The sequence below is a fragment of the Podarcis gaigeae genome (assembly GCF_964106915.1).
Source record: "Podarcis gaigeae genome assembly, chromosome: 17".
Lineage (NCBI taxonomy): Eukaryota > Metazoa > Chordata > Lepidosauria > Squamata > Lacertidae > Podarcis > Podarcis gaigeae.
In genome coordinates this window covers 40,579,625-40,604,483 of record NC_139694.1, presented here as the reverse complement: position 1 = coordinate 40,604,483, position 24,859 = coordinate 40,579,625, and the positions used below count along the sequence as shown (strand labels likewise).

General features: G+C 46.3%; 1 protein-coding gene across 5 annotated transcripts in view; it reads right to left on the bottom strand.

Annotated features, from left to right (window-relative positions):
- Positions 1 to 24,859, bottom strand: part of S1PR2 (sphingosine-1-phosphate receptor 2) — a 79,325-nt gene that overhangs the window by 16,109 nt on the left and 38,357 nt on the right. Inside the window, exons 2-3 of one of the 5 annotated variants that reach the window (XM_083719604.1) lie at positions 21,086 to 21,334; positions 11,322 to 17,192 (exon numbers count right to left, since the gene is read on the bottom strand). In XM_083719604.1, coding sequence (XP_083575730.1) covers positions 16,013 to 17,068 — 1,056 coding nt within the window. In that variant the 5' untranslated portion in view covers positions 17,069 to 17,192; positions 21,086 to 21,334 and the 3' untranslated portion in view covers positions 11,322 to 16,012. The other 4 variants (XM_083719606.1, XM_083719605.1, XR_014559384.1 and 1 more) reach the window with 4 other exon arrangements.

Here is a 24,859-nt window from a genome sequence, read left to right as displayed (position 1 = left end):
ATCGGAGAGTCAGGCAACGGAGGGGAGGTCAGGTCCAGCCAGCATCCCGGAAGAGGGAAGCAGTGATAGAAGCAGTGTAACGGTCAGGAGGAAGGTCACTGGGTTGGCGCGAGAGCCAAGTTCAAATGTACAGGCGAGCGGGACAGTAGAGAACGAGGACTGGGAACCAGGTCCTAAAGCCCGCCGGAGGCAGGGGGAGGAGTCAGGCGACTCAGCGTCAGAAGAGTCCAGAAAGGGGAATGCCTCAGCGGGCAGGAGGACCCAGCGGAGGAGAGAGCAGAGGAAGAGGTGGAGCAAGGCTAGAATCTTAAACTGGTGTCAGGGGGGAGGAGATTCAGATGGAACTTCGATGGTCTAGGGTTTAAGACGTAGAGCTGCGCGCTGCGGCTTTGAAATGCAAACTAGACTTCAATAAAGACTTTTGTACATAACGACGACCTGGCATTGGTCCTCTGTGAGCTGGGACCTTGGGGCAGCTCTGACAATTGTCATTTTCACAAATTTTATAAAACATAAAAATCACAAAAGACACACACAAAAAGAAAAAAATGGATACAAAAAAGCAAAAAACCACATGTATAACTTCATTCCCTTATGTTCATGAAACTTACTTTCCCGACCTCCTCATACCTCTCCTTACTGCATTCCATTCTCTAATTAATTCTCTTCAACAAATCCTTCCCTTAGTTTCTATTAAATTTTTAAGCTTTCTTTTCATATATACATAATAATTACAGCTAACAACCCCTTAATTTCAGAATCAACATCGTCTTAACATTCGGCAATTTTACAGTATTTCTTAAGGTAGTCTTTAAATTTCTTCCAATCTTCTTCCGCCGTCTCTTTCCCCTGGTCTCGGATTCTGCCAGTCATCTCTGCCAGTCCCATATAGTCTATAACTTTCATCTGCCATTCTTCCAAGGTGGGTAATTCTTGTGTCTTCCAGTACTTTGCGATAAGTGTTGTGTTGCTGCTGTTGTGGCATACATAAAAAATGTTCTGTCCTTCTTTAACATCGATTGGTCTAACATACCCAGGAGAAAGGCCTCTGGTTTCTTCAAGAAGGTATATTTAAATACCTTTTTCATTTCATTATAAGTCATCTCCCAGAAAGCCTTAATCCTTGGGCACATCCACCAAAGGTGAAAGAATGTCCCCTCTGTTTCTTTACATTTCCAACACTTATTATCAGGCAAGTGGTAAATTTTTGCAAGCTTGACTGGGGTCATGTACCACCTAAAAATCATTTTCATAATATTTTCTTTTAAGGCATTACATGCCGTAAATTTTATACCGGTGGTCCATAACCGTTCCCAGTCTTCAAACATGATCTTATGACCAATATCTTGTGCCCACTTAATCATAGCTGATTTAACTGTTTCATCCTGTGTGTTCCATTCCAACAGCAATTTATACATTTTTGACAAGTTCTTAGTTTTGGACTCTAACAGTTCTGTCTCCAGTTTCGATTTTTCCACCTGGAAACCATTTTTCCTATCAGACCTAAAAACCTCCATTATTTGATAATAGTGAAGCCAGTCTCACACTTTATCTTTCAATTTTTCATAACTCTGCAATTTCAATTAGCACAAATTGTCATCTCATCTGTCCTCCCAGTTGAACAACGTGGCACAGAGAGAGAGGGAAAAATAGTGGAAGTGAACAGCTGGCTTTGCAAATGGTGTAAACAGGAACGGTTTGGATTTTTAGATCATGGACTGCAGTTTATTGAAGATGGACTTCTGGCAAGCGATGGGCTGCACCTCACAACGGTTGGGAGGAATGTTTTTGCAAAAAATCTCAGAAACCTCATCAGGATGGCTTTAAACTGACTAATGTGGGGGAGGGAGACAGTGCTCCTGAAGGTAGGAGTCTATCAATTGATGAAGATGATCATCCAAATGCCATAGACCAATTGGAGCAAACAGCACACAGACCTAGTGGTGGGAGGAAAAAATCCTTAAATAAGAGACACGGGGGAATGATTAATGGACTTCAATGTCCGTACACTAATGCGCAAAGCATGGGAAATAAACAAGATGAGCTTGAGCTCTTGGTACAGCAAACTAAATATGACATAATAGGCATCACTGAAACCTGGTGGGATAAGTCCCACAATTGGAATGTAATAATGGAGGGATACAATCTATTTCAGAGAAACAGACCAGACAAGAAAGGAGGAGGAGTGGCGTTATATGTCAGGGATGTGTATACCTGTGAAGAGATCCAAGATTTAATAATAATAATAATTTCTTTATTATTTATACCCCGCCCTCCCCAGCCAAGGCCGGGCTCAGAGCGGCTTACAAGCAATAATAAAAACAAGATTTAGAACCTCAAAGCCAAAGTGAGAGCGTTTGGGTCAAAATTAAGAGAGAGAAGAATAACAGGGACCTTATTGTGGGAGTTTACTATAGATCCCCAAGCCAAACAGAGGACATAGATGATGCCTTCCTGGAACAGATGGCCAAGCATGCAAAAGGAAGGGAGATAGTAGTAATGGGAGACTTCAATTACCCGGATATTTGTTGGATGTCAAACTCAGCCAAGAGCATAAGGTCAAACAGATTCCTCACTGGCCTTGCAGACAACTTCATTGTCCAGAAAGTGGGAGAAGCAACAAGAGGAACAGCCATTTTAGATCTGGTCCTAACCAATGTTGATGACCTGGTTAGTGGGGTAGAAGTGGAAGGATCATTAGGCGCGAGTGATCATGCTCTTCTGAAGTTTACTATACAGCGGAAAGGAGCAGCCAAGCATACTAGGACTCAATTTCTTGACTTTAAGAAAGCCGACTTCATAAAACTTAGGGAAGTGCTGGGTGAGAGAGATCCCATGGACAGTAATACTAAAAGGAAAGGGAGTTCATGATGGCTGGGAGTTTGTTAAGAGGGAGATAGTAAAATCACAACTTCAGGCAATACCAATGAGACGGAAACATGGAAGGTGCCTAAAGAAGCCAGGGTGGCTATCTAAAGAACTTTTAACTGTGTTAAGATTAAAAAAGGATGTGTACAAAAAATGGAAAAGGGGGGAAACCACCAAAGAGGAATTCAAACAAATTGCCAGCACGTGTAGACACAAAGTCAGAAAAGCTAAAGCACAGAATGAACTCAGGCTTGCTAGAGAGGTTAAAAGCAACAGAAAAGGCTTTTATGGGTATGTTCGTAGCAAAAGGAAGAACAAAGAAACAGTGGGGTCACTCAGAGGAGAAGATGGTGAAATGCAAACAGGGGACACAGAAAGGGCTGAAATCCTCGATGCCTTCTTTGCCTCAGTCTTCTCCGATAAAGAAAACAATGCCCGACCTGAAGAATTTGGAGCAAATGATTCAGCAGAGGAAACACAGCCCAGAATAACTAAGGAGATAGTACAAGAATACTTGGCTAGTCTAGATGTATTCAAGTCTCCAGGGCCAGATGAACTGCATCCAAGAGTATTAAAAGAACTGGCAGATGTGATCTCAGAACCACTGGCAGTCAGTCATCTTTGAGAATTCCTGGAGAACAGGCGAAGTCCCGGCAGACTGGAGGAGGGCAAATGTTGTCCCTATTTTCAAAAAGGGGAAAAGAGAGGACCCAAATAATTACCGCCCAGTCAGTCTGACATCAACACCAGGGAAGATTCTGGAGCAGATCATTAAGCAAACAGTCTGTGAGCACCTAGAAAGGAATGCTGTGATCACCAATAGTCAGCATGGATTTCTGAAAAATAAGTCATGTCAGACTAAGCTGATCTCGTTTTTTGACAGAATTACAACCCTGGTAGATGAAGGGAACGCAGTGGATGTAGCCTACCTTGATTTCAGCAAGGCATTTGACAAGGTGCCCCATGATATTCTTGTAAAGAAGCTGGTAAAATGCGGTCTTGACTATGCTACCACTCAGTGGATTTGTAACTGGCTGACTGACCGAACCCAAAGGGTGCTCATCAATGGTTCCTCTTCATCCTGGAGAAGAGTGACTAGTGGGGTGCCACAGGGTTCTGTCTTGGGCCCCGTCTTATTCAACATCTTTATCAACGACTTGGATGATGGACTCAAGGGCATCCTGATCAAATTTGCAGAGGACACCAAACTGGGAGGGGTGGCTAACACCCCAGAGGACAGGATCACACTTCAAAACGACCTTGACAGATTAGAAAACTGGGCCAAAACAAACAAGATGAATTTTAACAGGGAGAAATGTAAAGTATTGCACTTGGGCAAAACAAATGAGAGGCACAAATACAAGATGGGTGACACCTGGCTTGAGAGCAGTACATGTGAAAAGGATCTAGGAGTCTTGGTTGACCACAAACTTGACATGAGCCAACAGTGTGACGCGGCAGCTAACAAAGCCAATGCAATTCTGGGCTGCATCAATAGGAGTATAGCATCTAGATCAAGGGAAGTAATAGTGCCACTGTATTCTGCTCTGGTCAGACCTCACCTGGAGTACTGTGTCCAGTTCTGGGCACCACAGTTCAAGAAGGACACTGACAAACTGGAACGTGTCCAGAGGAGGGCAACCAAAATGGTCAAAGGCCTGGAAACGATGCCTTATGAGGAACGGCTAAGGGAGCTGGGCATGTTTAGCCTGGAGAAGAGGAGGTTAAGGGGTGATATGATAGCCATGTTCAAATATATAAAAGGATGTCACATAGAGGAGGGAGAAAGGTTGTTTTCTGCTGCTCCAGAGAAGCGGACATGGAGCAATGGATCCAAACTACAAGAAAGAAGATTCCACCTAAACATTAGGAAGAACTTCCTGACAGTAAGAGCTGTTTGACAGTGGAATTTGCTGCCAAGGAGTGTGGTGGAGTCTCCTTCTTTGGAGGTCTTTAAGCAGAGGCTTGACAACCATATGTCAGGAGTGCTCTGATGGTGTTTCCTGCTTGGCAGGGGGTTGGACTCGATGGCCCTTGTGGTCTCTTCCAACTCTATGATTCTATGAATCACTGACCACAGCCACAAGGCCGGACTTCATGGCCATGCAGGGCCACATTGGGGAATTTGACCCCACAGTCCCAGGAAAATGTGACTCCTACGTCACATGGCTTGAGTATTGTATTGTATTGATATTGATAATAGTGGGGAGTGTGGGTGTCTTCAACGGGGGGGGGGGGATCTGCCGGCAGCTCTCTCTTTCCCCTTTCTTTTGGGCCTCTTCTCGGCGTGTGCATTTGGTTAGGAAGGTGGCGCCACGATCCTCCCAGTCTCCCAGTGAGTAGGAGAGAGTGGGGTGGAGGTTTGTAAACCTCAGCTACCTGACAGGATGCCGCTTCCCCTTTCTTCCCTCAGGAGGTGGGGAGTGAACATGGGAAAGTTGCCCCCCTTTTCTTGGGCAAAGCCAGGAGAGCCAACCAGAGCTGCCTGCGCCCACCTGTCAAGGAACGGGAGAAACCACTCAAGCACAGACCCAGGAAGCATTTATATGAGGAGGGACACAGCTGGGGGGGGGGGAGCAGGGAAGAGGAGGCAGAGGAGGCGCTGGCTCATGTCCTCCACTGCTGCCACTGGCCGCCTTTGCTCCCCCCCCCCCAAACATTTGACCAAATTCTACATTTCCCCACAGACTCAAATTTTAACACGGAAAAAGACGACCTATCCTGGGGAAACTGGACCTATGGCAACCCTACGAAAAGAGGAAGGATTTCTTCCCCTGGCACATGCTTGGCCTACGGAATCCACTTCCTCAAAAGGCGGAAGTCACATTCACAGAGGAGAACTCTATCCAGGGCTGCCAGCCACAATGCCTAGCTTCTCCCTGCACGGTCAGAGGTAGTATCAGCTTTGGGGAAAGGCAGGAGGAGAGCGGGCCGTTGCATGCCAGTCTTGCTTGCAGCTGCAGGCTTCCCATGGACGCCTGGTTGGTAACTGTGAGAAAAGAAGGCTGCCTTAGATGGGCCTTTGACCGGATCCAGCAGCCAGGCTCTACTCTAATTGCCAGGCTCTACTTTATGTCCTACCAAAATTCCCTATATGGATGAAATCTTTCCATAGCTGACAAGCAATTGCCTATAACTGAGAAGGGAGGAAAGTACAAAAACAAAGACACACTTGCTTCCTTTCCCCTCACTGGCTTTTACTACTTCCCATGCTTGCCAGTTATGCTATTGTGCCTTTGCACTAATCGGCTAGAACACTGAAAGGCAGGCGCTTTCTGGGCAATTAGGGCGAATGCCCCAAGAATCTTTCCCCTCTTATCACCCCATGTGAAAGTGTTTATGACTTACCCCCCCTTTCCCCCACTAAATGAAAGCTGTAATATACCAGAGAAGGAATTAAGCAGGGCAAGGCAGCCCACCTCAGATGATATGCAGATTCTGACATATCATTAAAATGGATGGGTGTGGCCCTGTGGATGTTTTAGTCAAATGTACTTGTTGGGGCAGAAGGGAAAAGGAGTCCAGCAACATCTGGAGGGCAACTGGTTCCCCATCCCTGGTCTCCTAGCCCAGTGAAAGTTCTGAGATTGATACTTTGTGGTCTATGGGAGATGGGGAATGGTGGCTGAACTAGGAGAAGGATAATTATTTGTGAAATCGCAAGAACTGAGTCTTGAGTTACTGCTGGGCAGCAAGAAGATATTAATGACCTATTTTGTTTGCATTATTTTACAATTTTGTTTTATCGTTTCACATTGCAGTTTAGCGTGCATTCCCCACTTTGAGAATTTCATACCAAATATGTAAGAAAGGTATATCAAATAGATGTGGCTTCTGTGGTCATCGGTGCACACAGAGTCAAGCAAATCCATTGCAGATGCTGGTCTGCAAAAGAAAAACATGCTTCCCTCCTGTGCAGCCGCAGAGGAGGCACTGACCCCTCCAGCTTCCCTGGGAATGTTTCTCTTTCGGGTCTAAGCTCTCAGTAGCTCTTGGCCTCACTATGCTGAAGACGAGGACCTTGTGTCCCCAGTGGGATGAGCTCAGTAAGACAGAGGAGGTGGAGGGCTTGAAAGGAAGACTGGGAAATCTGGCCTGTAGTAATAACTCCCCTAACTTCTTTTCAGATCCTGCACCTTTTGATCAAATGGTTGTGCATCTAATTATTCATTACAGCAGAGCTTTCCAGACTTTTCATGTTGGTGACACGCTTTTTAGATAGGGTTTTAGATATCTAAAAGTTGATGAACTTTTTGGGGCAAAGTTGTTGAGCTATTTTTAGACATGCAAAGGTTTGTGACACAGTAATTCAGTTTTACTAGCAAACCAGGGGTTAAACTTAACCCCTTGAGCCCTGGGAGGAGCCCGTTCAGGCAAGACACCTACACACTGAAGCTGATACACTAACGTGTCACAATACAGAGTTTGGAAACCTCTGCATTACAGTATTGCTCCGTGGTATACTTTACCCTGCTTTCTGTGGCCAGAAAGCAGTGGGAGCAAAGCTGAGGTGACACTGGATTACAAAAGCTCAAGCTCTAATATATTCAAAAGGTTAGGTGAAATTTGTTAATTAAAAAATCAACAACTCTGGGTGCATATTTTGGATTCTGGGGTTTTTAAACCAAAAAGCGTTCAGGAAAAAAATGTAATCATAGGGTGTAACAAAAAAATTCTGAACATCTCAGATTTTGGCCTTAGAACTTAAGTGCTGGCAACATGTTTCAAAATTAATATTGTGAAGAAATATTAGTACTTCTGAACCTGATCTTACTCCTGGTGGGTCAGATTGCTGCTGTGGCTGAGGTGCTTCTGCACAGGGTAGGTTGTTGTGTCAAGTATAGTTGTTCCTGAAAAATGCAGATCTGGCCACTGTCACATGTGGCGCTATGGTCTAAACCACTGAGCCTCTTGGGCTTGCTGATCAGAAGGTCGGAGGTTCGAATCCCCACGATGGGATGAGCTCCTGTTGCTCTGTCCCAGCTCCTGCCAACATAGCAGTTCACAAGTACGCCAGTGCAAGTAGATAAATAGGTACTGCTGTGGTGGGAAGGTAAACGGTGTCTCCATGCGCCAGAAACAGTTTAGACATGCTGGCCACGAACCAGAAAACTGTCTGCGGACAAACGCTGACGCCTGAAGTGAGATGAGTGCAGCACCCTATAGTCAAGTTTGACTGGACTTAACCGTCCAGGAGTCCTTTACCTTCACATGAGCTTCCTCACAGTCCAGACCATCAAACTCTACATGAGGCTACCACTGAAGGGAGTGCAGAAACTGTGACTGACTCACAGTGCTGTTGCCCAGCTCTTATTGGCGGCCAGCTACTTGGAGCATGTCATGTCAATATCTGAACTGGTTGTCGAAATGCTTCCAAGCCCAATGAGAAGTGCCGGTGACCATAACCCTTCTAAAGTCCTTCACTGTTTGTGGGCCCATGTTACTTGGTGGACCACTTGCTCCTACATTATCCCAACCACCAATTCAATTGTTGAGAGGCTCTGGCTGTGTACACACAGCAGTTGTTTAAAATGGATTTGATGCATCCCATGTGGGCATGTGATTCACACAATGTTGGCCTCACCCAGGTGGCAGCCTGCATTTTCTGACCACTTAATTCAATTTGCCCGCTTTGCAGATAATGCAATAAGAAGGGAAAAAACAGTGTAAAGTAATATGTTACTCAGCCATGGATGTACTAAAGCGTATTGTGTGGACATATTTTTTTTTTCACATGAATGATGGTGCTTTGCTGGGGACCATCCACCACTACAGCCCCGACTTCCGCTTGGTGAGGCACTCCTCAGGGGGCTGCTGGTGACACTTTTTAAAAAATTGAAATGCAACTCACTGTTTTGTGCAAATCTAGTATGTCAAAAAAAGTATTTTTTTTTTAAAAAAAGCACGTTAGTGCACATGTGCACAATGTTGCAAAGCAATACAATTCTCTGTGTTATTTTCACTAATATATACATTTTCATTTACACTTTACCATGCTGTGTGAATTTTCATCCACTACATGGCTGGCAAACTGCATTGCAAAATGAGAAGTATGAATTTCAAAGGCTAGCTTTGCTTTTGCCTGTGTATTGTTTCAGAAAATGCAAACTAGGCAAGAGGGGAGACAGTGGGATGGATATGGATAATAAGGTTGGATTTGCAATGTTGGAAAAATTAAGCATGTTCACCTTTGTGAACATTTCATTTCTTCCAAATCCCTACTTAGCAACAACAGATGTGAAGGTTCTATGTTCAAAAACTCAGTTGTGTAGGTAACATCTTCTGGCAGTGTACCAGGGCACTTGTTGGACCCCAACCCACCCACTTCTAGGTTGGCTGATTTATTTAATTTATTTATTTATTGAATTTATATACTGCCGTATCCCTGGAGGTCTCAGGGCGGTTCACAGAACAAAATAAAAATATAAAACCACAAAATATATAATCAAAATAAAAACAACAACCCAATAACCCCCCCCCCAAAACCCCCACATTTTAAAAGGGCATAGGATGTCAATCAAATCAACCAAAAGCCTGGTTTAAAAAGAACATTTTTCCTTGGCACCTAAAATATTGAATTGTCTCTTGCTCTCTTCTTTACAACACAAAACACATTTGCCTCTTTATCAGCACTTTGATTCAAATTTGGCTGGGTTGTTAAGGCCAGGTGGGGGAAACTGTGGCCCTCCAGATGTTGGTTAACAACTCCCATCACCCCCAATCATTGGCCCTGTTGGCTAGGGATGGTGGGAGTTGGAGCCTAACAACACCTGAAGAGCCACAGATCCCCAATACCTGTATTATGGGCTAAAAAACAATAGCTTTAGGGTCCAGACTCAGCCCTTGGGTCACTAGTCACCATCCTTGATGGTGGGGTGGAAGAAAGAACAGCTCTGAAGGATTCTGTGGATGTGAGAGTCAGGAAAAGGGCTTGTTTACGTCAGTTGTGTTGTTACTTTACACCCAAAGGAGCATGGCTTTCCTTTCAACACTACTGCACCATCATCCCCAAAGTTAAATAGGAGTGGCTGGGCTAAGCCTTTGGGAGCAAAGAAAAGTGCTGTTCTCAGCAGGATTCTTGCCTGGATCCCTCTAGGAGATGGGGGCAGCCAGGAGGCCTTTTAACAGTAAAAAAATACCAATCTTGTACAATCATTCTGTCCCCCTCGATGTGAAAGGGCTTGGCTCCCATAGCCCATCAGACAATGTGTGTGTGTGTGCGCACAGGGCCAAAGTGGTGTGTGTGTGTCTCCCAGCTATTGCTGTATTTCAGCTGCAAATTGATACATGAATATTTCCTTCCCTTCCCTACCCCACAGAAGGACTGGAGGGAATCCAGGAGGCCAGGGGCTGGAACAAAGAAATACACACTGCCCTTTCCTCTTTGCTAGAATGGACTGGAGGAAAAGCAACAGAAAGATTTGCTTCAGCAAGGCTGGGGAAAGCCTCATAATTTGGACTATGGTCCCATTCCATCCACAACCTAGTGTTAGATGAAATGCTTGGAAATAAAGCCTGGAGTCCCAGAAAGTGGGACAACCGTGAGCTGGAGATTCAAAGAAAACAGCCTTTTCACCACCAGGTCAACCTTTCCCAACCTGGTGCTGTCCAGATGTTTTGTTGGACTACAACTGCCATCAGCCATAGTCAGCACACCCTTAAGATGAGAGAGCTGCAAATTCCCTTATCTGCCCACTTGGGAACTCTTTGCAATGTGGAAATAGAGGCATTCTTAGGAGTGGGAGGCCCAATGTTGGGACCTTGCCAAATGCCTGGACTTACCCCTCTTAAGGAGCCGTCCATGGGCCTATTCTCTAATTGTGACAACTCCTATAAGAAAAAGCAGGTAAGATGTACATAAGGGAAGAGATCTCATGCATTATGGATTCGACGGATCCTAGTCCGTGAAGAGTCCAAAGGGTAGACTGAGCATGAGGGATATCAGTGGCTCCTACAGTAGGAAGGAGAAACCTGTGGCTCTTCTGATCCTGCAGACCTCCAAATCCCATCAGCCCTAGCCATGCAAGGAAAACCATGGGGATTATGGGAAGAGTTACACGTTCTCCATCCTTTATTTACGTATACTCTTCCTTCAAAGTACACTCTCAGCTACTAAGCTGAACCACTTCTTTCATATACAAATGCAAAATTTACATTGAATAGCTTCTGTAATCTGTCTCACATTAACATTCCCATAGTGGAAATGCCAAAAAGATGCATTTTAAACATACTATGTGAAAAAATCATTGTGCCTTCTTGCATAAGCCTTGGGAGGTCTGGGGCAGGGAAGAGGTGGTCAGAACCTGGAAGCTTTTATGATTCTATTTAGAGCAGAGACTCCTAATGATTATTTTTTCCCCAGGGTAAAAAACCAAAGAGGGTCAGCCTTTAAGTGTTTTTGCAAATGTGCACATCCTCAGATAACATGGGCAAGGGAAAAATGAACAAAGGACAACTGTAGAAGCAAGTATTTTAATACATACAGATCTCCATTAAAAGGGAGAATTATGTTTAAAAAACACCCCACCCAACCCCGTTAGTGTTTCCACAGGCAAGATTCTATTAGGGAAAGGATAGTAGGATTGAATAGTCAAGACTGTACCCTTTGGTGTGTGCAAGAGAGAAAGAGAGAGAGAGAGTGCGAGTGCAACAGTCCGCTTCTGCCTCTAGAATTCTTCCAGTGACTGACCCTGTGCTTTCCAACACTAAATTCACTTTGTACTACAAAATGTATTGCCTGCTTCATATATTTTTAAGATCATTTATTCTTCCACAGAAACCTTGCAATTGCAATTTAGTGAGGGTGCTGAAAATTCTATTGAAAGATCTCCAAGGCCTCACCCAGTGCTAAAATTCCCAGCTACAGCCTGTCCTGAAATTGTCACTCCTCACAGCAGCGTCATGAAGTGATGGACATGGGGGAACGGGGAGGGGGGGGGCCATTTGGATGTGGGAGCAGGGAGTGGACTGGCTGTTTCCAGAAGTGAGGACAAACAATAGTTCTTAGGAGAAATGAAAGGGTTCAGGTAGAGCCATTTTGTGTGTGCGTGTTGTACACAAACAACATGCCGTTCTTTTGCCCCAGTGTTGTCTCCAATTAAACAAGGTTTTTGAAGTTGGTCTGCCGAAGTCGAAACAAAATAAAAAAATTCCTTCCAGTAGCACCTTAGAGGCCAACTAAGTTTGTCATTGGTATGTGTATCTGAAGAAGTGTGCATGCACACAAAAGCTCATACCAATGACAAACTTAGTTGGTCCCTAAGGCGCTACTGGAAGGTTTTTGAAGTTCTACAAAATCCTGCAAAACCTCTGAACAGTGGGAAGAAGCTCACAGTAGAGGCAATAATCCTACGAAACATTGCAAGCCAAAACTCGGGGGGGGGGGGGGGAGATAGATAAAAATGTTTTGCTCTCTTTTCCCTGGGTGCACATCCATCCCCTTCATTTGCTTGCAGTAGCTTGGAATAAGTGCTTAAAGCAGGGGTGGGATCACCCTCACTCTCCAGTGGCAGAAGAATACACTTAAGCACCATGGAGCAGTCTCCTCTTGAAAGCAGCCAAGGGCTCAAGAGAAGCGAGAGATAGAAGCAAGTACAAGAAAGCCAGACACAGGGAACAGGGAGCCAGTGAGGTTCTGCATGGCATCACAGAACGTGGCACCATGCTATTGCTGGAGGAGAGCAGCACTCCAGGTCCATTCACACAAAACGAAAATGTTCATATGCACAAACAAGCACAGGCACCAGCCTAAATGCACACGTGGATTGCGTGGACACAGGACACAGACCTGTGTCAATGCAGATTACAAAATTATAACTCAAGAAATACCTTGCAGCCTGGCAACTTCACACATCCACATCTACTGGCACTTGCACACAGAGGTTGTGTGCACACACACATGCAATACTTCATTGCTACAAGAAGAAGAGCAAGCACACATATGCTTCACAGGCTCTACAGCTTTAAACGTCAAACCTACATACACTTGTCTGGGAGTAAGTCCTAATCAGTTCAACTTGCTGTGCACTGGCTCACTATATACATGGACATATTTGCAATTTCACCCATCTTCTGCATACTTTGCCATGTGCCTGGTATCTGTACCTTTCAGTGCTTAAATTTATAGCTGCAGAAGGGCCAGGGTAAAAATATCCTAAGGGCTCTGTTTGAGGTGGATGACTTAGCTGGCTAGCTACTATCCAACTAAAGAAATCCCAATTCACATATTCTGATGAAACAGACCTGACTCAGATATGTCCTGACTTGTGCATCAAGGTCTTTATACGCAACATTTGGCAGGGTGCATAACTGCCCATTAACAGACCCTTACACTGCAGCTCCCCACTCATAAGCAAGTCTTACATTTCTATGGGTTCTTGTTAAACCAAGGAGCAACACTCTTTAAAGTTTTGCTTGCTTTTTAGCCAGGAAAAGGATTTTTAAAAAGAGTACCACACAGGCTTATTTTATTCCTACAAAATGTTGTTCTGAGGAGGTGAAGGCAGCAAAGAGGAGGGTGTGTTATTTAAAGCAATCTCCCACCCCCTCCAGCCTCTGGGCTGCATCAGCCATGCTTGAGGAGGGACATGGTTCCCACGCCTGCATCTCATTCCCATTCATAAAAACACCCTCCTCATTCTCAATGGCATGTCCCCACACATCATACTGGGTGAATCACGTTTCCACCTGCAGCAGCTGTAGGCAGGATACCCACCCACACCTGGCTCTTTCCTTGAAGGAATAGCCCTCGCACACTTCTCTTCTTTTCACCTCTTCCTTAGCAATGCCCCCAGCCTCACAAACCCACCTCCCCCAAACCCACACGTTTGTTCCCACACTACAGAAGAACTTTTGCAGAGGGGCTGGAAGTCCAGGGCCTCCTGTTGTCGACTGGTATTACAGGTTGGGGATGCATCCTGAGGGTGGCTGCATGTGTGTGCAAATCTAGCCTTCCAACACACACACACACACACACACACACACACACACACACAGTGCTGGAGGAAAGAGGGTTCTTGATTCTGATGACTCAACAGGATGAAGCCAAGTCTGTCTAACCAGCCATCAATCCTACACACACTTCCCTGGGAGTAATTTAAACTGAACTTAGCAGGACTTACTTCTGAGTAGACATGCACCACACTGTTACTAATAATCATAGAAGCAACTTTCCCCTCAATGCTGCCTTGGCACACCCCGTATGCCTGTCTCCCTAGGCTGCAGTTTGTTTTAAATTCTTCTGAGCCATCCTCCAGTTCACCCAGGGTGTGCTGAGGATGGGGGCTGGGAGCTCAGCTGGTGATGGGCTTGTTCCAGCTCAGGGGTCCAGCTCACCTAAGGCCTGGGGGCCGGATGCAGCCCAATAGCCTTCTCAATCCAGCCCGTGGACGGTCTGGGAATCAGCATTTTTTACATGAGTAGAATGTGTGCTTTTATTTAAAATGCATCTCTGGGTTATTTGTGGGGCATAGGAATTCGTTCATTTTTCTTTTCAAAATACAGTCCAACCCACCACATGGTCTGAGGTATGGTGGACCGGCCCAGGGCTGAAAAAGGTTGCTGATCCCTGTTCCAGCTCAACACAAGACATTTAAGGGCCTGGAGAGGGAAATCCAGGTGGCAGCCTCTCATGGGATACAATCCAGTGGGAAACTGCTCTGCATTTTAAATACAGAACCTGAGCCATCAAAAGACCGGCACTTATCCACATGTTGGCATGGGTTGCCCTTCAAACAAGGTACAAAATTTGAAACACCCAGTTCTCTAGCTTTTGCTCAGCCCCCTGTCCCGGCCCCCCATCTCTGCCAACAACCAAGGGGACTGTTGATGCACCTCCCATCCAGGCTGGACACAGGAAACTGCCTTATATGGAACCAGACCACTCCTGCTCCTGCTCCTGCCTGGAAGTGGCTCTCAGGGTACTGTATTTATTTCCAGCACGATTCCTCCCTTATAACTAACTGCCCCTGTGACTCTCTCCTCAATCTTAAGGCAGCAAGGCAAGGCTGCAATGATTTCTTGCTACTTCTTTGCAAAAAAAAAACACTTTAAGAATGGGAGAGACTGAATGTACTGTTTAATAAGCCATGCTGAAAATAATATATATTGGTGTGTGTGTGTTGGTGTGTGTATACACACACACACACATATATGTTAAGTGTGAGCATAGGGCAGGACAGTTTCATACGACTCCCCCGCCCCACCCAAGAGCTCTATATGCATTTATGCACATCCTTCACCTCACCAAGGGGGGTGGCGGTGCGGTAACCAGATACCTTTAGAACAGTTGCCAAAGTGATCATCAGTGATGGAGAGAGCACATAGATTGGCTTTACTGAAAAAAAAAACTCTAGCCAACATGCACTCATGCCAGACACACATGCATCTCTGGATTTGCCTAAATGACCTTTGGGGTCCCTTTCAACGCTACAGTTCTAGGATTCTGTGATTCCATGGCGGGAAGAATTGGCCTTTTCCTGGCTCAACTTGAAATGCACAGAAAACCTGCAAAACCAGTTTGAGCAGAGCCCAGAGCAGGAGACACACACACACATTTGCACTGCAGGCAGCAACAGAACTATCAAAGTGCCCTTGTTGTTCCAAAAATGTTTTGCATCTATTTTCACTTCCAGTCACTCAAGGAAGCGCCTTGGCTGCTCTATGGCCACATTAGGACCAAGGCAAAGAGAACCAAGCAGATTTGAGTGACTGGTTGCTACTTCCTTGGAAAGGAGTGAATGCTTTGGGAAGGAGGGAAGGCATGAAAGCATGCTCTGAGGTGCAGGACGGAAGGAACTCTGGGCGTACAAAACAGGCAGGGCACCTTTTAGAGTAAAGGAGCAGAACTGTACCAAAGCAAAGTGTCAGCATCTGAGCAGGCTGCTCACTCACTTCAAGTCATTCAGTCTCTCTCTCTCTCTCTCTCTCTCTCTCTCACACACACACACACACACTAACAGAACATTCTAATACTGTGCAGGTCTAGTGAACAAACGGACACCTCCGGCTATGTCAAAGGCAGGTTGATTTGGCCACGAGGAGGTTAGCATCCCATGTACCACATCACCTTTGTACCGCTCACTTAGGTCCAACCCACTCCCCTTTCTTCCATCATCCACCCCGTAGTTCCCTTCCTTGTGTTTTTTCACACAAAAGTGGAATGTTCCTTCTTCATGAAAGGCGCAGTAGGATTGTCCTGCTTTTGGGTGCAGCGTTCCAAGGAACTGGAACTGCGGAGGGGAATCATGCAACGCTCTGACGGCTTCCCCTGCCCCATCATACCCCAGCAGCAGAGGACTCGCAGGAACTCCTTCCTCATGTCCTTGCTGCGGAGGGTGTAGATGAGAGGGTTGATGGCTGAATTGAGGGTAGCAAAGGCAAAGAAATATTTCGACTGGAAAAGGATGGGGCAAGACTTCCTGGCACATGAAGCATCTATTGAGAGGATGATGAAGGCAGGGAGCCAGCAGATGATGAAGGCCCCCAGGACAAAAGTAACTGTCCTGAGCAAGGCTATAGTCTGAGAGCCAGCCATCTCAGCATGGCTGGAGCGGACAATGCGATAGATCCGGACGTAGAGGACCACAATGGAGAAGAGAATGGCGGTGAAGATGGTGACCACAAAGACAACGTAGTGTTTGGAGTAAAACGGTAGGACAGTGGAGCACTTGTCAAGGTCATGTATGCAGTTCCAGCCAAGGATGGGCAGCCCCCCAATGGCTGCCGAAATCACCCAGCAAGCGCCAATCAGAAGCACCATACGGCAGTTCTTGTCGCTACTGTAGACCTTCACCTTTGTGATGGCCACATGCCGCTCTATGGCAATGGCCAGCAGGCTGAAGACGGAGGCTGCCAAAGTAGCAAAGGCTGTGCCCTCTCGCACGAACCACAGCAGCGGGGTGAGGTGGAAAGTGGCTGGGCCCGAGAGGACAACGTTGGCTATGAAGGCTGAGCCAGCCAGTAGGTCTGAAAAGGCTAGGTTGCCGATGAAGATGAACATGGCCGAGTGGAACTTCTTGTTCCTCCAGACGGACATGAGCACCAGCAGGTTCTCCAGGATTATAAAGCAGCAAAGCACAATGATAGCAACAGAGCCGCTTGAGAGTGAAGGGTCATCATCTTTCTCCAGCCTATCCTTGGTGTAGTTGTAGTGCTCCACAATCTTGTGCTTGTTGAAGTAGGAATCGAAGGTGTTCCCCATGGCTTTCCAACAACAGGTTACACTTGTGCCCACTCACGGACGTCTGTATTAGAAGGCATCAAGGCAAGACCACAGTGAGAATGTGTTCATTCAGAAGAGGGGTGAGGGGTCAACTTGCAGAAGCCTGGGGTTGATGAAAACACATAAAATTAACAGGGTTAGGAGCTTAGAACAAAGAACAAGGAGTGTGGTGTTGGGAATGCAAGGCAAAATATAGCCTTACCCTGTTAGAGAGGCATGTGCATCAGAAGTGCTAGTCTTCAAAGTCTTAGCCTTCCACTTACAGGGTCATGGCCTGCAGGGTGTGTGGGTGTGAGTTGACTGCAAGAGAGCAGCTTTCCTTTCTTTTTTCTTTTCCTTCCTCCCTTCTAAAATGAATGCACAAGAGACAAAAGCCCAGAGACAAAAGCCCTCCAGGTATTGCTGGATTCTAACCCCCACCAGCCCAAGCCAGCATGGCCAATGGCCAGGGATGATAGGAGTTGTAGTCCAGCAACATCCAGAGGGCTGCAGATTCCCCCCTCCTGCTTCAGCTTTTTACTAAGGGAGATAGAAAAAAAGTGTCCTGGTTGCTAACATTCCTTTCGCCTGTTGCATTATGGAACTGTGGTGTTTTGGGATTTTTAATCAACATGCTGCCATGTTGCACTAAATTTCATTTGCACTAGTGGGCATGGTGCCACACAACAGGGGAGGCCAGTGGACATGTCACCATCCTTTGCGCAGGGACATGCTTCTGTTTCCCCATTAAAGTGGCAGTAAGGAACTGTATGCCAGGATACCACTCCAAATTGAATCACCTATGAAAACATTGGGGAAATTACAGCACAAAACCGTTGTGACAACCAAATACCAACTGGACATGTGTGCAATGCTGCAGTCAGGCAATTGCAAATTTGTTTGTGCTATTTTCTGATTTTGCACAAATTGGAAGTATGAAAAAGAAATGAAAGCTATTGTAAGTAGATATGGGAAGCCCTGGGAAAAACTGGAAAAATGGGGGGGGGGAATCCAGGTCCCCCCCCATTTTTTTCCAAAGTCATTTTTCCTTATTTGAAAAAAAAACAAAAACAAAAACGGGGGAGGAACTGTTGTTGTTTTTCAATTTTTCCAGTTTTTCCCCAGGCCTCCCCATTTCTGATTGTAGGTTCTCAGCACACACGGCTGTTCAATATATTCACCATGGAAATTTTATGTAAATTTGGTTGTACAGTTTTGTGTTTGTGTTAATCTGGGGATTCAAAATAAATGGAAACATTCCCATATTCAGGAGTGCCCCAAAAAGAGTTACGAGCCCAGATGGGGGGAAAGCACAGAAGGAACAGCAGTTATGGGAGCAGCAGAAACGACAATCAATCTGCTCATCCCTGAGCTGGCTTAGTCTGTAGAGCAGGACACTCTGAATCTCAGGGTTGTGGGTTATGATCCTCATGTTGGGCACTGCATTGCAGGGCTTGGACTAGATGCCCCTCGTAGTCCTTTCTGACTCTACAATTCTATGATGCTAAAACAAATAATCTCTGACAATGCGTAGAGCTGTTTGGAGCCCAATTTTCCCTAATTTATCAGATTAGCCCTGTGTCAAGTAAACCCAACTTTAGAAGGGGAAAGTATCAAGACCAGTGTTGTTTGAGAATAATGTCAGGTGAACTATGCAAATTAAATGGGAATGCAAAAAGCTGCAGGCAGACGGTAAACTGATGTAGACTTGATCAGGCCTACATAGTGTAGCCCACTGGCCATGTACAGAGTTCCAATCAGGGTGTTGAGGAGCCTCTTATTCGGCTACCTGTCAGCAACTGCAAAAATAAAAGCAAGGGATGGTCAAGCCCCTGACCTCCATGTGTGGTTGGGGGGCCACATTTGGCTGGTAGGTCAGACCTTGGCCAGCTGTAAGGGAAGAATGAGAAAGAAGGAGCAATCGGCAGGCCCTGCCAAGGAACCAACACGGCTTCTGTTAAAGTCTCAGCTTTCATAACTCATTGCTTTGATCTTTTCAACTTGCTTTGGTAGAATACACAGTACAGTGGTAATGAGATCCTCACATTTAATGAAACATCCATATAACAATTAAGGTGTGCTTCCACTTACTTAACAATGTAGCATTACTGTCAGAGCAACAAGACAGGTATTCAAGTAACAGTGTTTTTCTTCTTAATTAAATAGATATCACACTTCAACTTTCACTTTAATACTAGCTTGGGAGCACCACCTTCCCTCTCCAACACAAGTCTCTGGGAGTTGCGAGGTCTGGCCCGAGGGCAAGGCGGGAAGGGCAGGTGACGGTCGCGCCCACGGAAAGGCAGGAGGTGGGGTGGGATGGAAATGGCTTCCCTCAATCACGCTGCCTTGTCTCTATCCCAAATCATTAATGATTTACCTACTTAAGAACCAGGCCTGAGAGCAGGCACCAGCCCCAAAGAAAAGACTGCCTGTTAGAATGGGAGGAGATTATGCTGGGACATTGCAGGGCTGCTGTGTTGTCATGTACACATTAAGGCACAGGGAATTTAAAGGGGAAGTACAGGGGCCGGGGTGGGGGGTGGGGAGAGAAAGTTCATAGCTGACCAGGGATTGTTGAAGGATAGAAAACAACCTTACTGATGGCTTGCCAAGCATATTCCACCCTCCTCCAAGTGCCCCCAACTCCACTGGAGAGACACAGTGGGAAGCCACCAACTTTTAAAATGCAGGCAACAACCATTTTACGCCACACGTCTAAGTGAAATAGTGCATATTGAGAAGATCCTTGAAAGAGCCTGCAAACACCCTCTAAACCTCTGGAAAGCCTTGAAAACCCCTTTTAAAAACCAGCAGCACTTGACAGACTCTCTCCAAACCTCCTTGCTCAAACTCCAACTCTCCACAGGCCTCAGTGGCTGATGGCTCCAGGGATTGCACTTGTAAGGCTTGGGGGACTTGTAAACATAGGTGCTGTTTTTGCAAAAATTTTGCCCTTTCAGTGTTCTTTTTAGGGCTGTTTTTGACATTTTTCTAGTCACTTCTGGGTTCGGGGCAATGCACATGTGCACAGCTGCACACATATTCAACACATGTACAATGGTTGTTGCTTGTATTAAAATGGTGATGGCATTGGAGATGAAGGGACCAGGGATAAGAGAAAAAGTGTTGCACTTTGCCAGTGGTACTGTGGGCAATAGGAGCAATAAAACAGCACAAGCAACACTGCAAATTCTAGCACTTCTCCAGCAAGCAAATGCAGTCGGCGATCTGTTTAGGTGTATCCAGTTGATGCGTGACCCCCGACATGTGGGTCCTTTTGGACCCAGAAGTGGGATGAATGGGGGAGTAACGGGGGCAGGGTGTAACAGGGCAAGCTTATGCACACTCCATCCCCATGCAAAATGGTCGTGCCTGTACTACAAAAATGTCATTCCATGCAAAGATGTGCGGTTGGGGTGAGTGAGAAGAGTGCACTTTTGATCCTATGGAGCCAATAAAAGGTAAAGGTAAAGGTACCCCTGCCCGTACGGGCCAGTCTTGACAGACTCTGGGGTTGTGCGCCCATCTCACTTAAGAGGCCAAGGGCCAGCGCTGTCCGGAGACACTTCCGGGTCACGTGGCTAGCGTGACAAAGCTGCATCTGGCGAGCCAGAGCCGCACACGGAAACGCCGTTTACCTTCCCGCCGGAGCGGTACCTATTTATCTACTTGCACCCGGAGGTGCTTTCGAACTGCTAGGTTGGCAGGCGCTGGGACCGAGCAGCGGGAGCGCACCCCGCCGCAGGGATTCGAACCGCCGACCTTTCGATCGGCAAGTCCTAGGCGCTGAGGCTTTAACCCACAGCGCCACCTGCGTCCCTATGGAGCCAATAACTACATCTTTATCATGCATTAGAAAAGAAAGCTCTCCAGACACATCTCATTTCTAGTATTGAAAATCAGGCAAGTCCTCTATGGTAACATCTCCAAGAATTGTGGGGAATCCTCCCCCCCCCAAAAAAAACTCCCACACAGATAACGCAGCAGTTTAAGCACAACGGAAATGCAAGTTACCTGAGGAAGCAGAGCCTTCGGTAAGGCACAGAAAAGGCCTGCTGGCCGATGCAGAATATCCCTGCTTCTCTTACACTTCAGAATCCCAGCTTCCAGCAGCAGCCAGCACTGCAATCTTCTGAGGAAGAATACAAAATGCAGAGCCGTTAGTGGGTGGACCATCCACAGGTCATTTTCTCCAGGCTTCTCATAGCTGCAAGTTATGCTGCATTTCTGGTATGCATACTGTTAGCTGCCTTAGGTGCCCACCTGTGAAAATGCAAGGTATAAATTAAAATAAGTTTAGGAAAACGCCATGCATAAAGTTGCAAAAGCCAGAGCTGTAGCTGGAGGGGGGCTAGCCAGGATTTTTGCTCTGGGTGAAGCCTCCAGCCATTGAGGCTCCCAGCCTGTGTGTGTGTGTGTGCGCGCACACACGCAAATGTGCATGGGAGGGTGTGCCAAACTGGGTCTTTGACCTGGGTGAAATAATGCCTAGTTTTCCCTTTGCATAATCTCAGCACCTTGGATTGCTGCTAACAGTGCAGGACTCTGTGCAGACAGTGATTTAGGCACTAGATCACCAAATGACTCGGTGACAAGGAAGGTGGTTTGGATGGCCAAAGGGGGCTGCAGGCGCAACCCAGTTTGCTCCCAGCTGGGGGAAGTGCCTGGAGGCAGAGTCTGTGGGCAGGGATGTTGCCAAGAACTTCAGAGAACTTGGGAAGGGAGCTGCCAGGAGAGCCTCTCACACCTTTTCCTTGCTCAACTGCTGCACAACAACCCTGCAGTGCTGCCAGGGTTGCTCTCTGGCAACTGCTGCCACCTCCACCCTTTTTGGTCACCTACAGGCACAGGATCAGAGCTGAAACTCAGTTTTCCTGTAAACTTGCCAGAGAGAAGTCTGTGAGAGACGCTCCCATGTGCCGACATGGGGAGGGCAGAGCTATAGATATTCTCCCACCTGCCTATTTTCACCATGCCAGCAATGTGAGAACATCAATTTTAAGCTAGACTTAAGTATGTATTTGTAACTGAATTACCATGTTAAGCCTGCCTAAACAAAGCTTCTGTATCTGTTACTCTTCAACAAGTATTTTGAGTGAGTAAATGTTATATTTACCTTTTACAAGACTGTTTGTGTGATTATTGTTTTAAGGGAGAGAAAGGGGTGAAATACCAGGAGAATCTGGTCTGCCTTAAAGCTTCCTGCATTCCTTAGACTAAAAGGCTAAAACTAGCCTCTCTAGGGCACTCTGCTGATCTCACAAATGTGAGGAAGGAAGGATAATACGCAAAAAATATATCATCTTCTAGCACCTTTTCACATCCCAATATAAAATGGGAATGTACAGTTAGTTCTACAGATCCTGGGATCTTGGACCAGTGCCCTCATGCCTCCAGCCAATCCCTTGCCAAGCGGCAGAGCGAAAAGCCAGCTCCCCAGCCCTCGGCTTCAAAGGTCTGGCTGTACCCCAGCCTGGCTTCAGGCTTCCAGCAGTGCGGAGCCCAAAGGGATCTGGGCACATGGGGATTTCTGAAACGGAGGTTGCCAACTGCACACATCTCAGTGGTCACATGGTGAAGCTTTATTAGAAATAATTGGGGGGGGGGCAACAGGCCAAACAGAACACAGAATGCTGTGGCTCTGGAACTAGACTAACCTCTGCCTCTTTCCAGTCCCTAACACAAATCTGTATACAGTGGTACCTCTGGTTACATACTTAATTCGTTCTGGAGGTCTGTTCTTAACCTGAAACTGTTCTTAAGCTGAAGCACCACTTTAGCTAATGGGGCCTCCTGCTGCCACTGCACCGTCACTGCACAATATCTGTTCTCATCCTGAAGCAAAGTTCTTAACCCGAGGTGATATTTCTGGGTTAGTGGAGTTTGTAACCTGAAGCATATGTAACCTGAAGCGTATGTAACCCGAGGTACCACTGTAAATGTATAAAGCGCCTCTGGGAAAAATTAAGATGCACCCTGTAAGCAAAGTAAAACGTATAATAATAAAAAGAGGGACGGAACAGAGAATTTGGGGCCGGTGGCGCTGTGGGTTAAAACCTCAGTGCCTAGGACTTGCCGATTGAAAGGTCGGCAGTTCGAATCCCTGCGGCGGGTGCGCTCCCGCTGCTCGGTCCCAGCGCCTGCCAACCTAGCAGTTCGAAAGCACCTCCGGGTGCAAGTAGATAAATGGGGACCGCTTACCAGCGGGAAGGTAAACGGCGTTTCCGTGTGCGGCTCTGGCTCGCCAGATGCAGCTTTGTCACGCTGGCCACGTGACCCGGAAGTGTCTCCGGACAGCGCTGGCCCCTGGCCTCTTAAGTGAGATGGGCGCACAACCCCAGAGTCTGGCAAGACTGGCCCGTACGGGCAGGGGTACCTTTACCTTTTTATGAAAGATTCAGGATCACTGGGCCACCTGCTAACCCTTGTGGGCTGTGGCCATGAGCAATTCCCAGAGAGAGCAGCAGCTATGTAGGATACCTGGCCGTCAGAGGACCCTGCTCCAGCGCATAGCACCCTGCCGCTTCCCCTGATTAGCAACCTGCTATGCAAAACAGTAAAAATGGCAGAATTTTAAAAATAGAAGAAAAATCATTTTCAACTCATTTTGCATTTATATTGGATGTGAAATTCAGACACTGGACACAGATTTGATTTTTTTATACATAAAGAGTTCATATGCTCATATCTTCTTCTTTGGCGATCCCTCGTAGCTGAGTAAGATTGTCTTCCATAAACACAGTTTTAACAGTGAGTCCGTAAGTGACTGTGGAAGCCAATTCTGGATCCACATGTCCTTCCACAGTGGGGACATTGGTTCCTGGGCAGGAGCTGATCACGGTGTGGATTTGCCAAGCATGCCTTCCTCTTAGCACGTTTCTCCATTGTGTTCTGAGTTCGAGTGTCTTCAAAGTCCATGACACCTTTGGTAAAAGCTGTTCTCCAACTGGAGCGCTCACAGGCCAGTGTTTCCCAGTTGTCGGTGTTTATACTACATTTTTTTAGATTTGCCTTGAGACAGTTGATCACCAGCATTACGCTTTCCATTTTTAAGTTCGGAATAGAGTAGTTGCTTTGGAAGACGATAATCAGCATAGCTGTCAACTTTTCCCTTTTCTTGCGATGAATCCTATTCGGAATAAGAGAATTTCCCTTTAAAAAAGGGAAACGTTGACAGCTATGATAATCAGGCATCAGCACAACATGACCAGTCCAACGAAGTTGATGTTGAAGAATCATTGCTTCAACACTGGTGATCTTTGCTTCTTCCAGTACACTGATATTAGTTCACCTGTCTTCCCAAGTGATGTATAAAATTTTTTGGAGACACTGTTGATGGAATCTTTCGAGGAGTTGGAGATGGCGTTTATAAGTGGTCCATGTTTCACAAGCATACAGTAAGGTTGGTAGTACAATAGCTTTGTAAACAAGCCTTTTGGTTTCCCTGTGAATGTCCCGGTCCTCAAACACTTTGCACTTCAATTGCGAGAAAGCTGAACTTGCAGAGCTCAGGTGATGCTGGATTTTGGCATCAGTGTTGGCCCTTGTGGAAAGATAACTGCCTAGGTAGGAGAAGTGATCGACATTTTCCAACTTTACACCACTGAGTTGGATTTGTGGTGCTGCAGAGGGGTTATTTTGTGCTTGTTGGGGCAGCACTTTGTTTTTTTGGATGCTGAGCGACAGACCAAGCTTTTCATAAGCTTCTGTGAAGATATTTAGGATATAGCATGAGACTGGGGTGTCCTTCCTAGGAAAGCTTATATTGATTGACCTTTCCAACACTTG